Below are 21,627 nucleotides of genomic sequence, written 5' to 3'. Positions count from 1 at the left end.
TTCTTTTTTATTTATTTTTTTAGTTCTCGGCGGACACAACATCTTTGTTTGCATGTGGTGCTGAGGATCGAACCCAGGCCGCACGCGTGCCATGCGAGCACACTACCGCTTGAGCCACATCCCCAGGCCTATAATAGACTTTCTTATTTGAAGACAAAGGGTTGGTAGCACAGAAGGTGGTCTGTGTGCTATGGGCAGTTCAGGACCACTGTTATCCCTGATCAAGCCCTTCAGTCACACTGACAAAAGCTGTACTTTTCTTCATGCTAAGTCTTTTTTGGGAATTAAGATCTCTGAGGGTTTACAGGAATGTATGACACACACAAATAACAGCACATATTTTGCAGTGGGGTGGGGGGGAGATAACATTCGGCTATTCCTTACTGCATATAACCCTTGTAGCCTTCTGAGATCTGATCCAGCTACTTGCTGCTCTTACACTCACTGCCTGCCTCTAGCACCCTATCCTTACATCCTCCAGACCAAGCCCCTTACAGATCCCTGAAGGGGTCACTTTCTATACTTCCAAGCCTTTCCTTGCTAGTGCTCACCAACCCCTTAGAGCCCACCCTGCACCCTGTGAACTCCTGTACTTGATTGCTTTTGTTTGAGTCTATGTTTATTATTCTGCTTAGACTAAGGATCAGATTAGGCCCAGGATCCATCCATTTGTGACCTCCTAGACAGTGGGTTCCTAGACATTAGAGAACCAACCTAATTCATCTGCAGGGCTCAACACAGTGCCTGAAACACAGGTACTCATCAAGGGAAGGCTGACAAATTACTGTGTTGTCCTGAACTGATTACATATAGACTCTCCCTCTGGAGCATCTTTAGAAAGCTGTCAAAGTTCCATAGGTGTTAGATGCATCCCAGATGCCCCAATCAACTCACCACCCATATTCATGCCCTCTTCATCCAGGTCCTGTCCACTGTCATAACGAGTTTTTTTCTTGGGATCAGAGAGGATGGTAAAGGCCTCTCCAACTTCCTTGAATTTCTTCTCCTCTTCTTTCTGAACCTCGGCACTGGCTCCACTGTGCCGATCTAAAAGGAACAAAACTCAGATGAAATTAGAGTCTCAAGAAAACAAAGTTTAAAAGAAAAGACCACTTCATCATTTCTGATTTTGGACTCTGGTTCTGGAACCCCCTTATTCCTACTGAAGACCCTCTCAAGGTGCCCCCAGGACGGAGCAAAGTTGTGTGCCTGCCTGTAGGGTTCTTCCCAGCATGCCGCTCTCCCACAAGCTCTAACCTGGATGGTGCATCAAGGCCCGTTTCCGATATGCTTTCTTGATCTCATCCTCAGAGGCATTCTTGTCCACTCCCAGAATCTTGTAGTAATCTTTCCTCTTACTCTTCTTCAGTTCCAGTTGTGCATTTTTTAGGAGCTGTTTGTGTTCTGAAGGGAGACATGTGGCATCAATAGACAAATGTGATTCTGGTTTCCCTTTCCAGGGCCCAGCCCAGCTGCCTTGGAAATAGAAGACTTAATTATACCAGGGGTTTTAGGATGTTTTCTTTTGGAAACTAAGAAAAATCTCAAACTGGCTCAGTGGTAGAGTGCTCGCCCAGCATGCACGAGGCACTGGGTTCAATCCTCAGCACACATAAATGTAAAATAAAGATATTGTGTCCACCTAAAACTAAAAAATAAATATTAAAAAAAAGAAAAAGAAAAATCTTAAACTTAGGTTCCTCACAATAGCTTCACCACACAGAAAAAGAAGTGAAAGTAACAAGGAAGGGTTGGGACCAAAACACAGGTGCCCAAGCCCCCAACCAGGAAGAACCTCTGTTCACTTCCTCCTGGTGGAGGTTAAAATAAGCTCCACATGCATACACCCCTGAGGCAGGAATCAAACAGCCTTGTGTCTGTGTTTTAGGGCCTATAAATAAGATCACATAGTTGACAAAGAAACAAATGCTCTGTACCAGGTTACCTTTTGTTTTCTCCGTCTGATACACTTTTTCATAGTCCCGCACTGCTTCTTCATACTGCTCTGTGTCCATGTAACTGAGAAGGAAGTACAGGGCAATAGTGCTCAGACATAGATAGCAATGGTCTCTAGGGGAAAAGGCATGGCTCAAGCAAGAGACACACACTTTGGCAAGATACTTCATGAAACAGAGAGTCCTTAATCTAAAAAAAAAAAAAAAAAAATTTAGCTATCAGTTCCTCAGAGAAAAAAATGAGAGGCCTCATGGCACTTGCACCCAACCAGCAAAGTGATGCTCTGCTCTGAGTGGAGAGTAATCAAGGGGAAAAGGTCCTCATGACACAGAGCCACCCAAGATGCAGAAGGATTGCTGTAGGAAAGGCAAGGAGAAGGCCCAGTTGATTACTCAGAGCTAAAACACACATGAGAAAGTATCCAAGTGAGGAAAAAAAGAATATGAAAGAGCTTTGAAATCTTCGTGCCATTAACATGCAGGGCTAGCTCTGATCCAGGGCAGAAGCGGGATTAGTGAGCCTCTAGTAGGATAAAGTCCAAGGTGATAGCTGCTGGCAAATGCTTCCATAACACCAGTCAATCTGAGAGATGGAAGTCAAGTGACAGAAAAGGAAACTCTAAACACAAGTTTGCTTCTACTTCAATAGCACACAAGAAAAGAAGGGCCTCCGGGCCTCGATGGGAAGAATCTAACTTAATAGTCATACTGCCAGCTCTTTTATCTTTTTCATGGAAGCAAGTGGCATTTTCCATGTCCTGATAAGGTCACCAGGACCAAGACTCGCCTCTCAATCTAACAGACTGTGGCAGTTGTTCCAGAGACACACCAGCAGCTGGGCAATGGGAAGAAATCATGCAGTGCAATTTATGCTGCTCGACAAGAGACATGTACTACTACTACCCAAGCACATCTTGCAATCACGGGAGACCTCCACTCGCCTTGGAGGCCAGGGCAGGGAACCTCATAACAACATGGCTGGCCAAAAGAGCTCAACATCTTAGGCATCTCTGATTTTCAGGAAACATCTTGATTCAAGACCTTAAAAAACCAAAGCCATGCTAAGTATGTTGGCACACACCAATGATCTCAGTTAATCAGGAGACTAAAACCCTAAGCAACTTAGTGTGCTCCTGTCTCAAAATAAAAAATAAAAAGGGCTGAGGATATACCTCAGTGGCAGAGCACTCTGGATTTAATCCTCAGTCCTGCACACAAACAATCAAACAAACAAAAACAACAAATGGGGCTGGGGATGTGGCTCAAGTGGTAGCGCGCTTGCCTGGCATGCTTGCGGCCCGGGTTTGATCCTCAGCACCACATACAAACAAAGATGTTGTGTCCGCCGATAACTAAAAAATAAATATTAAAAAAAAAAAAAAAAATTCTCTCTCTCTCCCTCTCTCACTCTTTAAAAAAAAAAAAAAAAAAACAAATGCCCAATGATTGGCGAAAACGGTATAAAAGCTACTTAAAGAGCTCAGAGAAACAATTTACAGAATGAAGTGTAATATAATTTGAAATAAAAGTAAAAGAAAACAGAGAACTGACAGTCTTGGGTGTAGAGTACTCTGACAAATAAGTAACCCTGATGACCTTTTTAGGCCCAGACATAATATATTGAATAGTCATATTACAGAGATTTACATTTTATGTCACACTTTTTAAAATCCAATAATAACCTCATATTTAAAGTTTTTTAAATGTGGGAAAAAGGGCTGGGGATGTGTCTCAAGCGGTAGCGCGATCGCCTGGCATGCGTGCGGCCCGGGTTCGATCCTCAGCACCACATACAAAGATGTTGTGTCCGCCGAGAACTAAAAAATAAATATTAAAAAAAAAAAAATTCTCTCTCTCTCTCTCTCTCTCTCTTTAAAATAAATAAATAAATAAATAAATAAATGTGGGAAAAAGGTAGAAAAGTAAATAAGCCTTTAGTGGAAAAGAGAGAACTCTCACTTATGATCAGGTATGTAGCAAACATCTAGCATCTCCCCAACTTAAGGGTAAATTGAGACAGAATGGGATAATGGTTAGGCCTCTGGTAAAGTTTTAGCCTGAGCTAATTTTAGTTATGTCCAAACAATCCCAGCTGATTGAGGGGTTTGCTGTCAAGTAGCAACTGTGCCAATAGTGCACGCTCTCCCCATGGTAAAATCTCAAAGGCCAATCCACTCCAAGGACAGTTCTACCACAAAGATAAGGAGCTACCTGATCAAAGTGATACCCGATTTCTTATTATTGAATGTATACATACAAAGAAGAAAATAATCCTTTATTTCATTCTCTAACAAATCAAGAATTCACCGCTCTCCTTCCATTCCCTATTCAAACACTGTAAAGCACTACCTTGGGTCAATACACAGTCAACTATCCAGCCAACCCCTTCCCACTAGATATTCTCCTTTTCTTTTTCAGTATTTTACATTAAAATGCAGTGAACAACTTCCTGTATAAAGTATTTTGTGTCTGTTAAAACAACTCTTTTGGGGCTGGGGATGTGGCTCAAGTGGTAGTGCGCTCGCCTGGCATGCGTGCGGCCCGGGTTCGATCCTCAGCACCACATACCAACAAAGCTGTTGTGTCCGCCGAGAACTAAAAAATAAATATTAAAAATTCTCTCTCTCTCTCTCTCTCTAAAAAAAAAAAAAAAAAAAACCCTTGTTGGGTCAAAGGACACTTTTTGTCTTCCAAAGCTTCTGCTTTTGTCTGCCACCAAAATGCAGAAGATGCAATGAGGGCTGGTTTTTACAGTCTCTAAATCCATGGAATTACAGACTTTTGGACTTAGTCATCCACTTAAAAATTCATTACCCCCCCCCCCAAACACACACACAAATGGCATCAGTTTTCTTATTTTAAGTGCAACAATTTTAGGAAAATGAAAGGGAGGTAGTCTGCAAGGCATCCTGTACCAGTGACGACAAGGGGAAGTTAAAATAGTGACTCATGAGGCATCACAACAGCACCTGTTCTTTGGATCTGACAGTTTATAATAAGAATGGAGTAGGTGTTGGAAGACTGGCATAAAACAAATATGTCTCCCTTTAGACTCTTTAAAGACAGAAATTCTTCTCTGCTTAGGGAATAATATGATGCAAGAAGAAATGATCTTATTTATTTGGTCCTGGGGATTGAACCCAGGGGCACTTAACCACTGAGCGACACCCCCAGTTCTTTTTACTTTTTGAGACAGGGTCTCGCTAAGTTGCTGAAGTTGGCCTTGAACTTATGATCCTCTTGCCTCAGCCTCCCAAGTTGCTGGGATTAACAGGCATGTACCACCATACCCAGCCAGAAGAAATAATTTCTGTAAGGTCCATCCTAGCCTCTGGTGGGTTCATAAAAAGATGCAGAAGAAAGCCGGAAAGCACCCAGCCTCTGGGACAAATGAGGGCACTGGACCTGGCAGGCATAATCTAGGTTCATAAATCACCTTGTGAGGGAGTCCTCTCTGCTTAAAACACCCAGCAGACTACCCATTCAAGGATATTTCAAAAGGAGGTTCCTTATACTGCTGAGAGACTGAGCCAGATTAAGCCCCTTTCAACCCTAAGATTGTTTTCCCTCAACCAGAACAAACAGGGTAAATACAATCTTCAACTGTCTCTGAGATACTTTTATTCCTCTCTTCCAAGCACCACACATTCATTTCAACAAAACATTTAATGGGTGAGCACCTATGTGCCAAGCACTGTGCTAAGTTAGAGCAAAAGTGTACAATACAAAATAAACTCTCCAAAGGAAATGGATTTAAACTTTTAACAAAAAGGAATTTGGGTCAGGCATCAGAAGAAACTTACTGACCGTGAGGGGCGTTAGACACAGGCATGGGAGACTGAGGGAGCTTGTGCAATCTCCTCCGCTGGAGGTCTATAAAGATAGTCTAGGGCTGGAACAATCCCACCTAGAGGCAGGGGGAAGGACCAAATGACCTCACAACATCCCCGGGTCTGCTTCATCATCCACAGTGCAATGCCCCTGGTAGGCCAGCGGCAACTCCCTCTTCCCCCACCCTCCAGAGGCACTTACCACTGAGCTCTTCTCAAGTAGGCTTTTATATATGTGTCATCGAGCTTCACTGCATGTGTGCAGTCTTCTATTGCATCATCTAGTTTCCTAAGCTTCAGGAGAGAGAGAGCAGTCATACTTCACATCTTTGGTGACCAAGGGAGCCCAAAAGCTGTGAGCATGGCTTAAAAATTCTAAGAGGGCAACTCAATGCCAGACCCCTAACTGTCACACTAGGTTTTGTTTGTGAATAAGTATTCTTGGTCACTGAAAAAGCCATTATCTCAGAAGACTAAGGATACCAAATTTGGAATTGGTTTCAATACTATGTGATGCAAACCAAGTAGTTATCTGAAATGATAAACCACTTCTACCACTCCACATCAGTATCCAACCAAAACATGGAAAACAGGAGTGATGGTTCCTGCCCTCTACTTTTTCAGAGGCCAATAGAAAAAAGAGGGAATGACTGTGGTTTTGTTTTTGTTGTTGTTGTTTTTTTGGTGGTACTGGGGATAGAACCCAGGGCACTGAGTTACATCCCCAGCCCCTCCTTTTTTTGATATTGGAGATTGAACCCAGAGGTGCTTAATCACTGAGTTATATCCCCAACCAGTTTTACTTTTTGAGACAGGGTCTTGGTAAGTTGCTTAGGGTCTCGCTAAATTGCTCAGGCTGGCTTTGAACTTGGAATCCTCCTGCCTCGGCCTCCTGTGTCACTGAGATTATAGGCGTATGCCATGCCACTGCACCCAGCTATGACTACAGTTTAAATTATTTTTTTAAGTTATCAATGGATAACTATCTATCTATCTATCTATCTATCTATCTATCTATGGTGCTGGGAATCAAACCTAGTGCCTCACATGCCAGGGAAGTGCTCTACCTCTGAGCCACAACCCCATCCTCCTATGACTTCAATTTTAAACTACTAGAAGTCTGCCAAGAGCAAGACGCCTATTTATGCTGTAAAGGGCCTCAGGAATACTCAGGTCATTTTCAATCATACATGGTTACCAGAGTCACAGTAGAGGAAAAATCTACTTCTTCATATTCCCATTTCCTCCAAATCACTCCTAAAAAAATAAATGATCTCTTGCTTAAGCAAAAAGAAGCAGTAATACTTGCTTAAAATTATCCCAAACCCCTAGCCATTCTCTTCCTGAAGGAAAGATACCTTGAGAAAGAACAGGTGGGAATATCCTCCCAAATTGTTTTTAAAGTACCTCTAAACTCGACAGAAAAGATAAAAGCTTGCCTTTCAGAAGGTAGGTCCTAACAAGCTGAGATACTTTTCCAAAACATCCTTCCCTCTTTCAGCTGGTTTACCCTTATTGGGCAGATTTCCTAAGATCTCTTTGATATCCCTTAAAAATATCTCCAGGGGCTGGGGTTGTGGCTCAGCGGTAGAGTGCTTGCCTAGCACGTGCGAGGCCCTGAGTTCAATCCTCAGCACCACATATAAATAAATAAGAAATAAAGGTATTATGCCCAACTACAACTAAAAAATAAATATTTATATATATCTTCATATGTCCCAAGACCTAGACCAAGTACTTACCTTGGAATTAACCGTACCCCGATTACAGTAGAGTTTAGCATTTGTTTTTATATTGTTGGGGTCTATCCCGAGGGCTTCTGTGTACAGTTCATATGCTAGCTTGTAATTTCCTTCCTTAAATGCTTTATTTCCATCTTCTTTCTTTGCTTTGAGTGCTTTCGCATTCTAGAGATGAACAAGGCGACGTCAGTTCACAGCCAGAAAACCTCTGATCACTGCACAGTGAGGACAGAATCTAGTCTCAATTTCTGGATCCCAGGGTTTAGCATCCCACAACAGCCTCTACGGCTACCGCTTGGACTACTTGTTCACTGGTGCTTCCAGTACAGTGCACAGGGTAAACCAAGATTTGAAAAACACCACTAGTGAGAACTGTTGCCCAGGTTTAAATTTTCCAGAGTAAGAGTTACTAATTAAAAAAAAAAAAAAATTATTTTTTCAAGGGGAACCGGGGATTGAACCCAGGGGCACTCAACCATTGAGCCACATCCCCAGCCCTATACTATATTTTATTTAGACACAAGGTCTCACTGAGTTGCTTAGTGCCTCACTTTTTGCTGAGGCTGACTTTGAACTCATAATCCTCCTGCCTCGGCTTCCTGAGCCACTGGGATTACAGGCATGCGCCACCACGCCTACCAAGAATTACTAACTTCTTTACTAAGGAGAAAAGGAACAAAACAAAACTAAACTTAGATGTTAAAAGGATCTGACCCATATAATCAAACTTACCTTTAAGTAAATAAAAGTAGTCCTGAAATAATTTCTATGAAAAGATCAAGCATCGTTATAAAGCAGTAAGAGGAGCTATCACATTCCTTGTGATTTAAACATCTACTCCAACCATCTAAAAAGTGAAAGGAAGTTTTCTTTCCCATCCAGATTAGCATGCCTAGAACTTACTCTGCAAGCAATGCAAGCCTTCTCATGGTCAGGAGCCATCCTGAGAGCCTGTACAAAAAACTGAACCGCCTTCTCAATACAATCTTCATAATAAAGGCAAAGACCCCGTACATACAGAGCATCTGCATTGGTGGAATCCATTCGTAAAATGTCACTGCAAAAGCCAGAAAGAGTCACGTTTAGCTGTGGTTTGGAATATCCTGACCATTTACTACAATTTGTGGCCATTTTTTTCCTTATCACATATCTATTATTAAACGTATTAAAATAAAATGTAAAGCTGTTATTATCAAACTGGAAATATTTTTTATATTTATATTTTGTAGTTGGACACAATAACTTTATTCTATTTATTTTTTTGGTGCTGAGGATCAAACACAGGGCCTTGCACATGCGAGGCGAGCGCTCTACCACTGAGCTACAACCCCAGCCCTTGAACTGGAAATATTTTAATGTGAGGAACAAAGTCTGGTGGTCCATTTTCAAAATAGAGTATTCAGCCTTAAGTGGATTCAATTGTAGCCATTTTAATTATAGTCCTCCCCTCTGCCTGCCCTAATTTTAAAATTAGCCAATCGTGTAGACTGTATCCCTGAGACCTCCAATCAGGATGAAGAGGAGCCCTGTATTAGGTATATAAATAGGTGGACTGCCCACCCAGGCTTGCTTGCTAGCTAGATTCTATAGCACTCCATTCTGTCAGAAGTCAGTTTGCCTTGCGCGCGCGCACACACACACACACCCAAAAAACTTTTTAAAATGTAGTCAAGATTCCTAAGAACTCTCCCCAAATCTTGCCAAATAGACCAGCGTATTCTTTTTTTTTTTGGGGGGGGGGGCGGTGGGTGGGTGGGTGCCAGAGATTGAATCCAGGGGTGCTCAATCAACACTGAGCCACATCCCCAGCCCTTTTTTAATATTTTTTTTAGAGACAGGGTCTCACTGAGTTGCTTCGGGCCTTGCTAAGCTGCTGACTTTGAACTCATGATCCCCTTGCCTCAGCCTTCCAAATTACAGGTGTGCCACCACACCCAGTTTATATTCATCTTTAATACAACTCTCACGCTTTTTTTTTTTTTTTTTTTTTTTGGTGGTGCTGGGATTAAACCGAAGTCTTGCACACACTGGGCAAACACTACCACTGAACTACATCCCAGCCCAATGCATTTCTTTTTTTTTTCTGGGATACTGGGGACTAAACTCAGGGGTATTTAACCACTGAGCTACATCCCCAGCCCTTTTTATTTTGAGACAAATTCTCACTGAATTGCTTAGGGCTTCATTAAATTGCTGAGGCTGGCCTCAAACTTGCAATCCTTCTGTCTTAGCCTCCAGAATCGTTGGTATTATAGGCATGCAGTACTGTGCCCAGCATCAATGCATTTCTGTCTCACAATTCTTTTTAAACTACAACAGGGGTTAGCAAACTAAAGACGACAGAGGGCAAATCCTTTCTACCACTGTGTTCTTTTCCTGCTTCCCCGCCTTCTCCTTTTTTTGTAATGGGGATTAAACCCAGGGCCTTGTGCACGCCAAGATAAACATGTGTTCTACATACCCCAGCCCCACTGCCACTGGCTTTTTTTTGTGTGTGTGATGCTGGGGATTTAACCCAGGACCTTGTGCATGCAAGGCAAGCAGTCTACCAGCTGAGCTACATCCCCAGCCCCTTGACTTTTTTTTTTTATTGTCAAGAAAAATTACTTAAAAAATAAAAAGATTAAAGAGTTGGGTTTTAGGGCTGGGGATGTGGCTCAAGCGGTAGCGCGCTCGCCTGGCATGCGTGCGGCCCAGGTTCAATCCTCAGCACCACATACAAATAAAGATGTTGTGTCTGCCGAAAACTAAAAAATAAATTAAAAAAAAAAGAGTTGGGTTTTAGGACTGGGGTTGTGGCCCAGTGTAGAGCAGTAGCCTGGAAATGTTTGAGGCCCTGAGTTCAATCCTCAGCCCGACAAATAAATAAAGTAGAAAACCCACTGGTAACTAAAAAATAAAAATAGTTGGGTTTTATGTCCTTTCAGTGCCACTGACTTTCGTAAATAAAATATTACTGGAACATAGCTGTACCTATTCATGCATCTATTATCTATGGCTGCTTTTGTACTACGATAGATGAGTCCTTTCAGAGACCTTATGGCCTGCAAAGACAAATATTCACTATCTGGCCTTTATAGAGTTTGCCAACCCCTGGAGTAGAAGGAAAAGGATTATGTTAAAACAAAGCAAACCCGGGGCTGGGGATGTGGCTCAAGCGGTAGCGGTAGCGTGCTCGCCTGGCATGCGTGTGGCCCGGGTTCAATCCTCAGCACCACATACAAACAAAGATGTTGTGTCTGCCGAAAAACTAAAAAATAAATATTAAAATTCTCTCTCTTTCTCTAAAAAAAAAAAAAAAAAAAAAGATAACCTGACTTAAAAAAAAAACAACAAAGCAAACCCAAAAATTCACATAATACAATCTGTTCTTTCACATACCCAGCTCAAATACCTGTTATACTACTATATCCTATATACTTTATGGATTTTCTAATTTGGTCTAATCTTTGGCTTTATGTCCCAGGAAGGTCTGATCAGCCCTAGCTGGCATACCCACAATTCCTGTTATAAAGAGCAACCAGCCAACATCAGTTCAGTAGTATCTGGCAGCTCAATTCTGAAATGGCCTCACTGCATACCTGGCTACAGACTGTGCTTCTGGATATCGACCCAGCATTGCTAAACATTCTGCTTTGAGGATTTTGAAGCGATGGCAAGCAGGGGCAAATTCTAGGGCACGGTCCATGCAGAAAACAACCTATAGGGAAGAAGAAAGTAAATAAGGCCCTTCATCTTAGACTCTAAAAATGTCTTTAACTTTATAGTTTAATCACAGCAACATATTAAAAGCTCAAAGAAGTTCCCAGGATCCACTGTTGAGCAAAAAAAGTAATATCAAAGTTTATTTATTTTTCTTTTGTGATGCTGGAGACTGAACCCACATTTGCTTGGCAAGCACTCTACCACTAAGCTACACCCCTAGCCAGCTTGAAGTTTAAAAACATACCTAATTCATTCAATCAAAATATTGAAAAGAGGAGAGCAGTTAATAGCTCTCATTTAATGTCAATAGCAAACATTTACTGAGCACTTTACATATTAACCCGTTTTATCCTTACAATTTTTTTGGGGGGAGGGTATTGGGGATTGAACCTAGAGGTGCTTTACTACTGGGCAAATCCCCAACCCTATTTTGTTTTATATTTTGAGACAGGGTCCCACTAAATTGCTTAGGGCATTGCTAAATTGCTGAGGCTGGTCTCAAATTTGTGATCTTCCTCCTTAGCCTCCCAAGTCACTGGGATTATAAGCATGCGTCACCACTCCTGGCTCCTCATAATTTTATAAAGTAAGTTAGTATTATAATCTTTACTTTAATGGTAAGACAGTTAAGAAACAGAGAGCTAGGGGCTGGGGATGTGGCTCAAGCGGTAGCGCGCTCGCCTGGCATGCATGCGGCCCGGGTTCGATCCTCAGCACCACATACAAACAAAGATGTTGTGTCCGCCAAGAACTAAAAAAATATATAAATATTAAAAATTCTCTCTCTCTCTCTCTCCTCTCTCTCTCTCTCTCCTCTCTCACTCTCTCTTAAAAAAAAAAAAAAAAAAAAAAAAAGAAACAGAGAGCTAATGTTCAAGGTTACCAAAGCTAGTAGATGATTAAAAATAGCCTTACTCACTATGCTAAGCTGCCTCCAGTGAATCCAAACCCAAAGTGACTTTGATCAAAAGCCACCTTTTCCTCATAATTATAATTATTTACTACTTTGTATAATTCATCAGGCTTAGCCTATCAACCACAAAACAAGGAACAGCAATAATAATCCAGCTGGAGACTGTGGCTCACACCTGTAATCCTAGTGATCAGGGAGGCTGAGGTAGGAGGATCACAAGTTTGAGGCCAGGCTCAGCAATTTAGTGAATCCCCAAAACTTTTCAAGGACCCAAGCAACTTAGTGAGACCCTTTCTCAAAATAAAAAAAGGCTGGGGATGAAGCTCAATGGTAGTGTTTGCCCAGCATGTTTGAGGTCCTGGGTTCAATCTCCAGTCTCTATCTCTCTCTCTCTCTCTCTCTCTCTCTCTCTCTCACACACACACACACACACACACACACACACACACACAATTAAGCTGGGATTAATTTACTCTTCCAGCCTCATAAAGGGTCTCAATATATTCCTCTTTTCTGTTTTTAGAAGTTCTCTTAGCTTTCATTTTTGGCTTAGCTGCTATTTCTGGAAGATTCTCCCTGAGAAAAACTGACTCAAAGAAGAATTTTAGAATTAAGGGATTCCCATTCCCTCCAAGAACTTGATTATAGCCATCAAGATAGATGCAGTCTGATAGGCTGGGGATGTGGCTCAAGTGGTAGCGCGCTCGCCTGGCATGCGTGCGGCCCGGGTTCGATCCTCAGCACCACATACAAACAAAGATGCTGTGCCCGCCGAAAACTAAAAAATAAAGATTAAAAAATTCTCTCTCTTTCTCTCTCTCTCTTTCTGCCTCTCACTCTCTCTTTTTTTAAAAAAAAAAAAAGATAGATGCAGTCTGAAAAGTTACAAATAGAGATAACTCAAATTACATCAACACAAACATTCATATAATGGCATACTATGGAGTTCTGAAAGAGAATGAAGTTTTCCGTGTACTACTATGGAAAGATTTCTAAGAGCTACTCAATGGGGGAAAAAAGGTAGAGAATTATGAATGACACCTTTCATGCAAAAAAAGAAGAAAACTAATGGGGCTGGGGATGTGGCTCAAGCGGTGGCGCGCTCGCCTGGCATGCGTGCAGCCCGGGTTCGATCCTCAGCACCACATACCAACAAAGATGTTGTATCCGCCGAGAACTGAAAATAAATATTAAAAATTCTCTCTCTCTCTCTCGCTCTCCTCTCTCACTCTCTCTTTAAAAAAAAAAAAAAAAAAGAAAACTAAGAATTTATGTACAACAAAAATGTAGGAGAGGGACTGGGGTTGTGGCTCAGTGGCAAAACGCTTACTAGCATGTGTGAGGCACTGGGTTGGATCCCACCACATATAAATAAATAAAAAATAAAGGTACATCAACAATTAAAAAAAAAGAAGTAGAAGAGCTTAGGATGTAGTTCAGTGGCAGACCATCTGATGGGCAGATGGGTTTGATACTGAAGACCACCAACAAAAACAAAAAGGAGACCCAAGAACAATGGATAGGGGTTGGGGGCTTAGCTGAGTGGTAGAGCATTTGATTAGCATATGCAAAGCCCTGGACTTGATCCCCACCCAGCACTGGGAGGGGGAGAGCAATAGATAACTGAGTGGGGAGAGAATGGGACAAACAGAAGGCGAGTTTAAAGGGACACTCATCCTGAATACTTTTTTATACTTTCTAGTTTTTGAACCATGAATGGTACCAATTAAAAAACTGAAATTAAGGGTTGGGGATATAATTCAGCATCCACAAGGCACTGGGTTCAATTCCCAGTATTACAAGAAAAGAGAGGAGAGAAGAAGAAATTAAAAAACATGGGCAGCAGGTCAACACTATGTTCACCAAACTTTCTACAGCAGCAACACAGCAGTAACAGGCATGTCTCTCCTTCAGTGGCCTAGATTACTTTCCTGGAAATTCTAAGGACAATAATGAACATTTAGGTATTAAGTAGAGTGGTGGTGCTTTCCCCCCCTCAAGAAAAAGGAGGAGAGTATAAAGAAGTCAGTAAAAATTTCAGCAGCCACACCCTTTTGCCTTCACAAGAACAACGGTCTGTGCAGAGCTGGCTCTACTCATCATGGAGAGTGTCAGTTGGAGGTTCAATGCTTCACTTTCCACCCCCAACTCCCCACGTCCCCACTAGGGACAGCTGCAGGCAAAGAAGATCTTTGTTTCTTCCAAGTTCATCTGTTTCCCCTGCCAGGATCATAATTCTTCATTTGTGACATCACCATGAGCTACAGTGGGGGGGCTGGGATGTCACAAACAGAGGATTCTGTCAGAAACTCGGGATTCTGGCTCCAGAATGGGTAAGAGAGAAAAGAAACCCAAAAGACTGCCTTCTGAGACAAAGCTTTTGCCTATGTAAACCTCAGAAAACGTGACAGTAGGCAGAATTCTCTTCAAAAACCCACACATAAAACATGAATCACACTACAAAGACACTGTGATTATTAAAACCAGTAGACAGGGGAGGGATGTCAATACTGGGACTCTGCATAAGCTTATCAGATATATTTATTACCAAATAAAAGACCTTCACAGTGTATGAGTTAGGAATGGCTGGCTCTCAACTGCATCCCCTTTTATCAAACATTAAGCCTCTGACACAGAAAGCACCAACTCCCCTTCCTTGGATGGAGCTCACTACTTTTTTTTGTTGTGTTCTAGAAGAGTGTTCTACCGCTGAGCCACAACCTCAGCCGCCCCAGCCCCACCCCCACCCCCCTGTCTGTTGTGGTACTGGGGATTGAACCCAAGGGCCCTCTACCACAGAGCTATATCCCCCTCTTTTTACTTTTTGGTACCAAGGATTGAACCAAGTGGTGGTTAACATCTGAGCCACATTCCCAGTTCTATGTTTTATTTTGAGACATAGTCTCACTAAGTTATTTAGGGCCTTGCCAAGTTGCTGAGGCTGTTTTTGAACTCGTGATCCTCCTGCCTCAGCCTCCCAAGCAACTGGGATTATAGGTGTGTGTCACCATGCCTGGTTTTTATTTTTTATTTTGAGATGGAGTCTCACTAAATTGCTTCCTCTGGTCTTGAACTTGCTATCCTCATGTTTTAGCTTCCCAAACAGCTGGGATTATAAGTGTGCACCACCCTGCTCAGCTTACTAACTTAAGTGATTCCAAAAATCTCTCCTGATAGATGGTCCCCAAAAGGTTAAAAACCACCTATCTTACCTTTTGAAACTTAAATGAAAATTATTTCTAAATGCCCTTAAGGAAGGGGGGGGCTTGAACTCAACACAGTCTTTTTTCTCCCCCCAATATTTTTTAGTTGTAGTCGGACACAATACCTTTATGTATGTATGTATGTATGTATGTGTATGTATGTATGTATGTATGTATTTTTATGTGGTGCTGAGGATCAAACCCAGGGCCTCGAATATGCTAGGCAAGTGTTCTACCAATGAGCCACAATCCCAGCCCCCAGTCTAAGGTTTAACAACAGTCTGGCATCAAAATGGTGGTAGTGGGCTGGGGATGTGGCTCAAGCGGTAGCGTGCTCGCCTGGCATGCGTGCGGCTCGGGTTGGATCCTCAGCACCACATATCAACAAAGGTGTTGTGTCCGCCGAGAACTAAAAAATAAATATTAAAAAAAAAAGATTTGCTAAAAAAAAAAATGGTGGTAGTGACAGGTCATATTGCTGTTCAAAAATGTAAAGAGGGGGGCTGGGTATATAGCTCAGTTGGTAGAGTGCTTGCCTCACGTGCATGAGGACTTGGGTTCAATCTCCAGCACCACACACACACACACACACAGAAAAAGTAAACAGGGCCCCTCCCCACTTGTGATTTACAGCACAAGTTCAATTAAAGCAGGAATTAAAGTCAATTCTTATTATTAAAATAAAAATTAATTATCCAGCCGAACACAATGGCCCACACCTATAATCCCAGCAGCTTGGGAGGTAGAAACAGGAGGATTGCAAGCTCAAAGACAGCCTCAGCAATTTAGCGAGACCCTAAGCAACTAAGTGAGACCTTGTCTCAAAATAAAAAATAAGAAAGGGCTGGAGATGTGGCTCAGTGGTTAAATGCCCCTGGTTCAATCCCTGGTACAAAAAAAAAAAAAAAAAAAAAGGATTAACGAATCCCAATATTTAATTCAGACTTTTTTTTCTTTATCAACCTGCACAGTTTTAGGATACTACCTTCTATCAACAACAGGGACAAACTCAAATTCACATTGCTTTTTTTTTTTTAGATGTTGATGAACCTTTATTTAATTCATTTATTTATATGTGGTGCTGAGAACCCAGTGTTTCACAATGCTAGGCAAGTGCTCTACTGCTGAGCCACAACCCCAGCCCTCACTTTGCTTTTTATCATAAAGCCAAATATAATTAAGAAAATTAAAAAAAAAAAAACAAGGTTTTTTAGGAGGAAAAAAAAACAGGTCAAAAGCTAAATTCAAGTAATAATTTACTATTTCTAACACACTATTTCTCTTAATTATCACAGAGAAATGGCATTTCCTAGAGAGGTGGCGCTTGCCCTCTTGTAGATGTCCCTATAAAATATGCAAAAAAGGAAGGAGACAGCATGATTAGCTAGACAGAAAGGAACCAGCAATATCAAACACATACACAAAACTAACACAGGACAGACACACACAGAGGGGAACGTTGTGAGAACGGGTAAATTGTACTTTACCTTCCGAAAATCTCGCTTCTCAAAATCCATTTCTGCTATTTTTTCATATTCCATGACCGCATTAGCATTCTTGAACTACACCGGAAAATAATAAGTTTTAATGAAGTTGTAGATATAACAATCACAACAATCAACAAGGGCTTGATGAATCTATTCTTTGAAGGAAAAAAAAATCAGTCCCTAGCACCACAAAAAAAAAGGAAAATCAGAATCTGAGATTTTTCAAAAATCAAGGTGGTAAAGACAGAGCCAAACATTCCTTAACAGAAAAGCTGAAGCCTGCATTTCACCCTCAGGCTGGGGATACAGCTCAGTGTCTATACAGTGCCTGTCCAGCACCAATTTTGAGTCTAAGACTGAAAAAAAAAAGCCCAAAAATAAATAATAAAGAAAAACAATTTAACAAAACAAAAATCTCAATTTAAACTTTAAGGCAAGAATACAAGAGTCATGCTTTGACATATACAAAATAAAGGCAATGTATTGCCAGGAACTAAGCAGAAAATTTAGATTACCAATGAAATGTATCCAAGGGTAAACTGAATAAACACGGAGATGGAACTAAGACATGTTTTATTTATTTTTAACTTCTGGTGCTGGAGACTGAACCCAGATTTACACTGAGTTCTATCCCCAGCCCTTTTAATTTTGAGACAGGTTCTCATTAAGTTGCTGAGGCTGGCCTCAAACTTGCTCTTCTCCTGCCTACCGCCTCCTGAGTTGCTAGTACTACAGGTGTGCACCACTACAATAAGCAGTGTTGTTTTTACTTTTTTGGCAGTCCTAGGCCTCAAATGTGCTAGGCCAGAGTTCTATCACTGAGCTACATCCCTCCCCCGTTCAGAATTTACTCAAATTCTTGTGTGTGTGGGTGGGGGGGGGGGGTACTGAAGATTAAACCCAGGACCCTGTTTGTGCTAGGCAAGTGTTCTATGACTTAGTTACAGCCCTTTTAAATTTTTATTTTCACACAGGGTCTTGCTAATTTGCCCAGGCTGGTGTCAGACTTGCAATCATCCTGCCTTAGTTTCCCGAGTAGCTGAGATGACAGGTATGCACCACCATAACTGGCTCACTCAAACTCTTTAACTTCAGCTGGGGACAGTGGTGCATGCCTGTAATCCCAGCAACTCAGGAGGCTAAAACAGGAGAATCTCAGGTTCCAAAATCTCAGCAATTTAGCAAAAGCCTGTCTCAATTTAAAAAATAAAAAGGGGTTGGGCTGGGATTGTGGCTCCGCATATAGAGTGCTCGCCTAGAACGGGCGGGACCGGGGTTCGATCCTCAGCACCGCATAAAAATAAAAAAAAAAAATGCATTTTGTTGTGTCCATCTATGCCAAAAAATAAAAATATTTTAAAAATAAATAAATAAATAATTTAAAAATAATAAAAAGGGCTGGGAATGGAGCTCAGTGGTAAAGTGCTCCTGGATTAGATCCCCAGTACCAGAAACAAAACAAAATAAAACTTTTGAGTGATTGCATGCACAAGGCTCCAGGTTCAATCCCCAGCACCACACACACACAAAAATAACCTCATTCAAATCAGTTGCTTAAAGCTTCTATCTATTCTCTCTCAGATATCTCAGAAACCCTTCAATTTTTAGACTTTTAAAAAATGTAAATCATATTCAGAACCCATTTTATAGATAAGAAAGCCGGGGATCAGAGAGACTAAAATCATCCCCAAGTGTGGCTAATGGAAGAAGGAGTACTAGATCTCACTTCTGACTTTTATTTTATTTTTTAAATTATTTTTAAATTTTTTATTTATATATGACAGTGAAATGCATTACAATTCTTATTACACATATACAGCACAACTTTTCATATTTCTGGTTGTATACAAAGTATATTCACACCAATTCGTGTCTTCATATATGTTCTTTGGATAATAATGTCTATCACATTCCACCATCATTTCTAAACCCATGCCCCCTCCCTTCCCCTTCCATCCCTCTGCCCTAACTAGAGTTTGTCTATTCCTCCTATGCTCCCTTCTCCCCAACCCACTATGAATCCGCCTCCTTATATCAGAGAAAACATTTGGCATTTGTTTTTTGGGGATTGGCTAATGTCACTTATCATTCTCTTCTCTAACTCTACCTGCAAATGCCATGATTTTATTCTCTTTTATTGCTGAGAAATATTCCATTGTGTACATATGCCACATTTTTTTTTATCCATTCATTTATTGAAGGGCATCTAGGTTGGTTCCAGTTTAGCTATTGTGAATTGTGCTGCTCAGTTCTGACTTTTAAGTCACTATTTCTTCCAATCACACCACGTTGTTTGACACTAATAGATTCAACTCTTACCTCCTGTTGTGCCTGAGCATTCTTGTGATCCAGTTCTAGGGCTCTCTGGAAACTGCGACATGCTGCCATGGCATTCCCTAGGGAGAGGTGGCACTTGCCTTCTCGTAGATGACCCTATAAGAAGATACACAAAGAAGGAAGGAAAGGAGCTTGATTAGCTAGACAAAAAGAAACCAACAGCAATACCACCCACACAAAACCAACAAAGGATAAAAACAATAGAGCAATGGTTGTTAATCTAGGCAATGTGCCTCAGGGGATATTCATGGCTGTTAGAATATCCATATATAACTGAGGAGAGGGAATGCTATTGATACTTAGTAGTTAAAAGCCAGAGATGCACAGGGTAGTCCTCACAACAAAAAATTATCTAATCCCAAATGACAACAGTGTCAAGAAAGAGAAATCCTCAACTGTAGCTACTCAACCTTCCCCCTAGAGCCACATTACATACCCGGACAAAACTGTCATCCAACCTCACTGACTGTTGTGCATCTCCAAGAGCTTCCCGGAACCTTCCAAGCATCATCAACGTGGCTGCTCGATTACCATAATAGCTAGCATTTTTAGGACACATATCTATAGGAAAGGTAAAAGAACACAAAAAGTTCAATACAGGTCACTGATTTGAAAACTTAGGGGCATCTCTCTCAGAACTATGTCAAGAATCTATAAGAATGCTGAAGGGGACTATAAGAATGCTGAAGAACTATAAGAATGCTGAAGGGGACTGAGGATATAGCTCAGTAGCACAGTGTTAGCCCAGCATTTGTGAATGAGACTCTGGGTTCTATCTCCAGCACACGCTTGTTTATACAAACACACAGACAGAATGTTGACAAACTCTAAAAGGCCACAGCTAAATTTTTAACTATCTGTGCAAATGGACAGCAGCAACCAATTTTAAAAGAAAACAAGATACAACTTTAGAGACTGGAAGTATAGATAGGTCAGTATAGATAGGTCAGAATAGAACACATGTTTAGCATCAGAGAGGCCCTAGGTTCAATCCCCAGCATCAAAACCAAATCAAAGGCCAGGCGCAATGCTGTACACCTGTAATCCCAGCAGCTAGGGAGGCTGAGACAGGAGGATCTGAGTTCAAAGCCAGCCTCATCAACTTAGAGAGGCCCTAACAACTCAGCGAAACCCTGGGGATGTGGCTCAGTGGTTAAGCGCCCCTGGGTTCCATCCCTGGTAACAACAAAACAAAAGAGAAACCAAACCAATCCAACCAAAAAAAAAAAAAAAAAAAAAAAAAGAAGAAGAAGAAGAAAACAAGTTATGATTTTTCTTTTTTTGCAGTACTGGGGCCTGAACCCAGGGCACTCTACTACTGAACCACATTCCCGGTCCTTTTTTTTTTTTTTTTTTGAGATGGAGTCTTACTAAGTTGCTGAGGCTGGCCTTGAACCCATGATCCTCCTGACTCAGCATCCAGAGTTGCTGGGGGTTCCAAGTGTACACCACCCATGCCAGCTAAATTATGGTCTTAAAGTGCACTGTCGGAGCTCATCGCCTAGCAAGCAATATCAATGAGGTACTAAAATGAATTTGATTTTTCTGAATTGAGATGGGGAGCACGTGAGCAAGTAAGATGAGGAAAATGCCAACATGGGGGCTGGGGTTGTGGCTCAGCAGTGGAGTGCTCACTTAGCACATGCGAGGCCCTGGGTTTGATCCTCAGCATCACATAAAAATAAATGAATGAAGTGAAGGTGTTGTGTCCATCTACAACTAAGAAATGAATATTTAAAAAAAAAGAAAGAAAAGAAAATGCCAACATGGAATTAAAATATGCTGGCAAATTGGGGTTGGGGTGTGGTTCAGTGATAGAGTGCTTGCCTAGCATGTATGAGGCACTGGGTTCAATTCCCAGCACCACATATAAACAAATAAAGGTTCATCAATAACTAATAAAAATTAAAAAAAAAAATATGCTGGCAAATTAAGTATGGAGATGAGATAATCCACAAAGGCCATTTTGTAAGATAGTAAGTGAATGGGCAATGATTTGTTGCATTTGGGTGGCTATCTTTTTGCTATAGCATTCAGAATTTCAGGATTTAGCAAACTTTAATTTGCCAAAGAAAGAACTACTCACCTTCAGTTTAAAAATGTTATCCATCAGGAGATCATTAAGCCTGAAGGAGTTCACACAGTAACAGATATCAGCCCACTAAGCAAATGGTTACTTTATAAGGAGAAGCTACTGAGAAGAGTATTTGGCAAGTTAATATTTTCTAGAATAGCTACCAGATCCTTCTTACCTATGGCTTTTGTATAATAGTTATAAGCTTCATTGTAATCTTTCTTGGCATAGTATGCATTTCCTTGTTCCTTGAAGCACTCTGCTTCCCTGAAAAGGAGAAACAATTACATTATTACACCTCAGGAATGATCTGTTTATCTCATAGGAGCAATCTTTGGTCTACAGCCCCTGGCACATTCAGTTGGAAGTTTATAAATTTGT

General features: G+C 41.2%; 1 protein-coding gene and 1 long non-coding RNA gene across 3 annotated transcripts in view; both read right to left on the bottom strand.

Annotated features, from left to right (window-relative positions):
- Positions 1-21,627, bottom strand: part of DNAJC7 (DnaJ heat shock protein family (Hsp40) member C7) — a 35,991-nt gene that overhangs the window by 2,033 nt on the left and 12,331 nt on the right. For both annotated transcript variants that reach the window (XM_081271395.1, XM_081271394.1), the window contains exons 2-12: positions 21,425-21,513; positions 19,609-19,733; positions 19,155-19,268; positions 16,836-16,910; positions 11,109-11,227; positions 8,431-8,584; positions 7,528-7,692; positions 5,988-6,079; positions 1,946-2,019; positions 1,258-1,404; positions 895-1,047 (exon numbers count right to left, since the gene is read on the bottom strand). In XM_081271395.1, the coding sequence (XP_081127521.1) occupies positions 895-1,047; positions 1,258-1,404; positions 1,946-2,019; positions 5,988-6,079; positions 7,528-7,692; positions 8,431-8,584; positions 11,109-11,227; positions 16,836-16,910; positions 19,155-19,268; positions 19,609-19,733; positions 21,425-21,513 (1,307 nt within the window). The remainder of the gene's footprint in view (positions 1-894; positions 1,048-1,257; positions 1,405-1,945; positions 2,020-5,987; positions 6,080-7,527; positions 7,693-8,430; positions 8,585-11,108; positions 11,228-16,835; positions 16,911-19,154; positions 19,269-19,608; positions 19,734-21,424; positions 21,514-21,627) is intronic.
- LOC308636196 lies at positions 3,854-5,754 on the bottom strand. The gene is made up of 2 exons (XR_014019368.1): positions 5,330-5,754; positions 3,854-5,279 (listed from the first exon to the last, which is right to left on the bottom strand). It is a non-coding gene; the product is annotated as an uncharacterized lncRNA (long non-coding RNA).

Source organism: Spermophilus citellus (genome assembly GCF_964194105.1).
Source record: "Spermophilus citellus genome assembly, chromosome: 17".
Taxonomy (NCBI): domain Eukaryota; kingdom Metazoa; phylum Chordata; class Mammalia; order Rodentia; family Sciuridae; genus Spermophilus; species Spermophilus citellus.
This window is presented reverse-complemented; position numbering and strand designations above follow the sequence as displayed.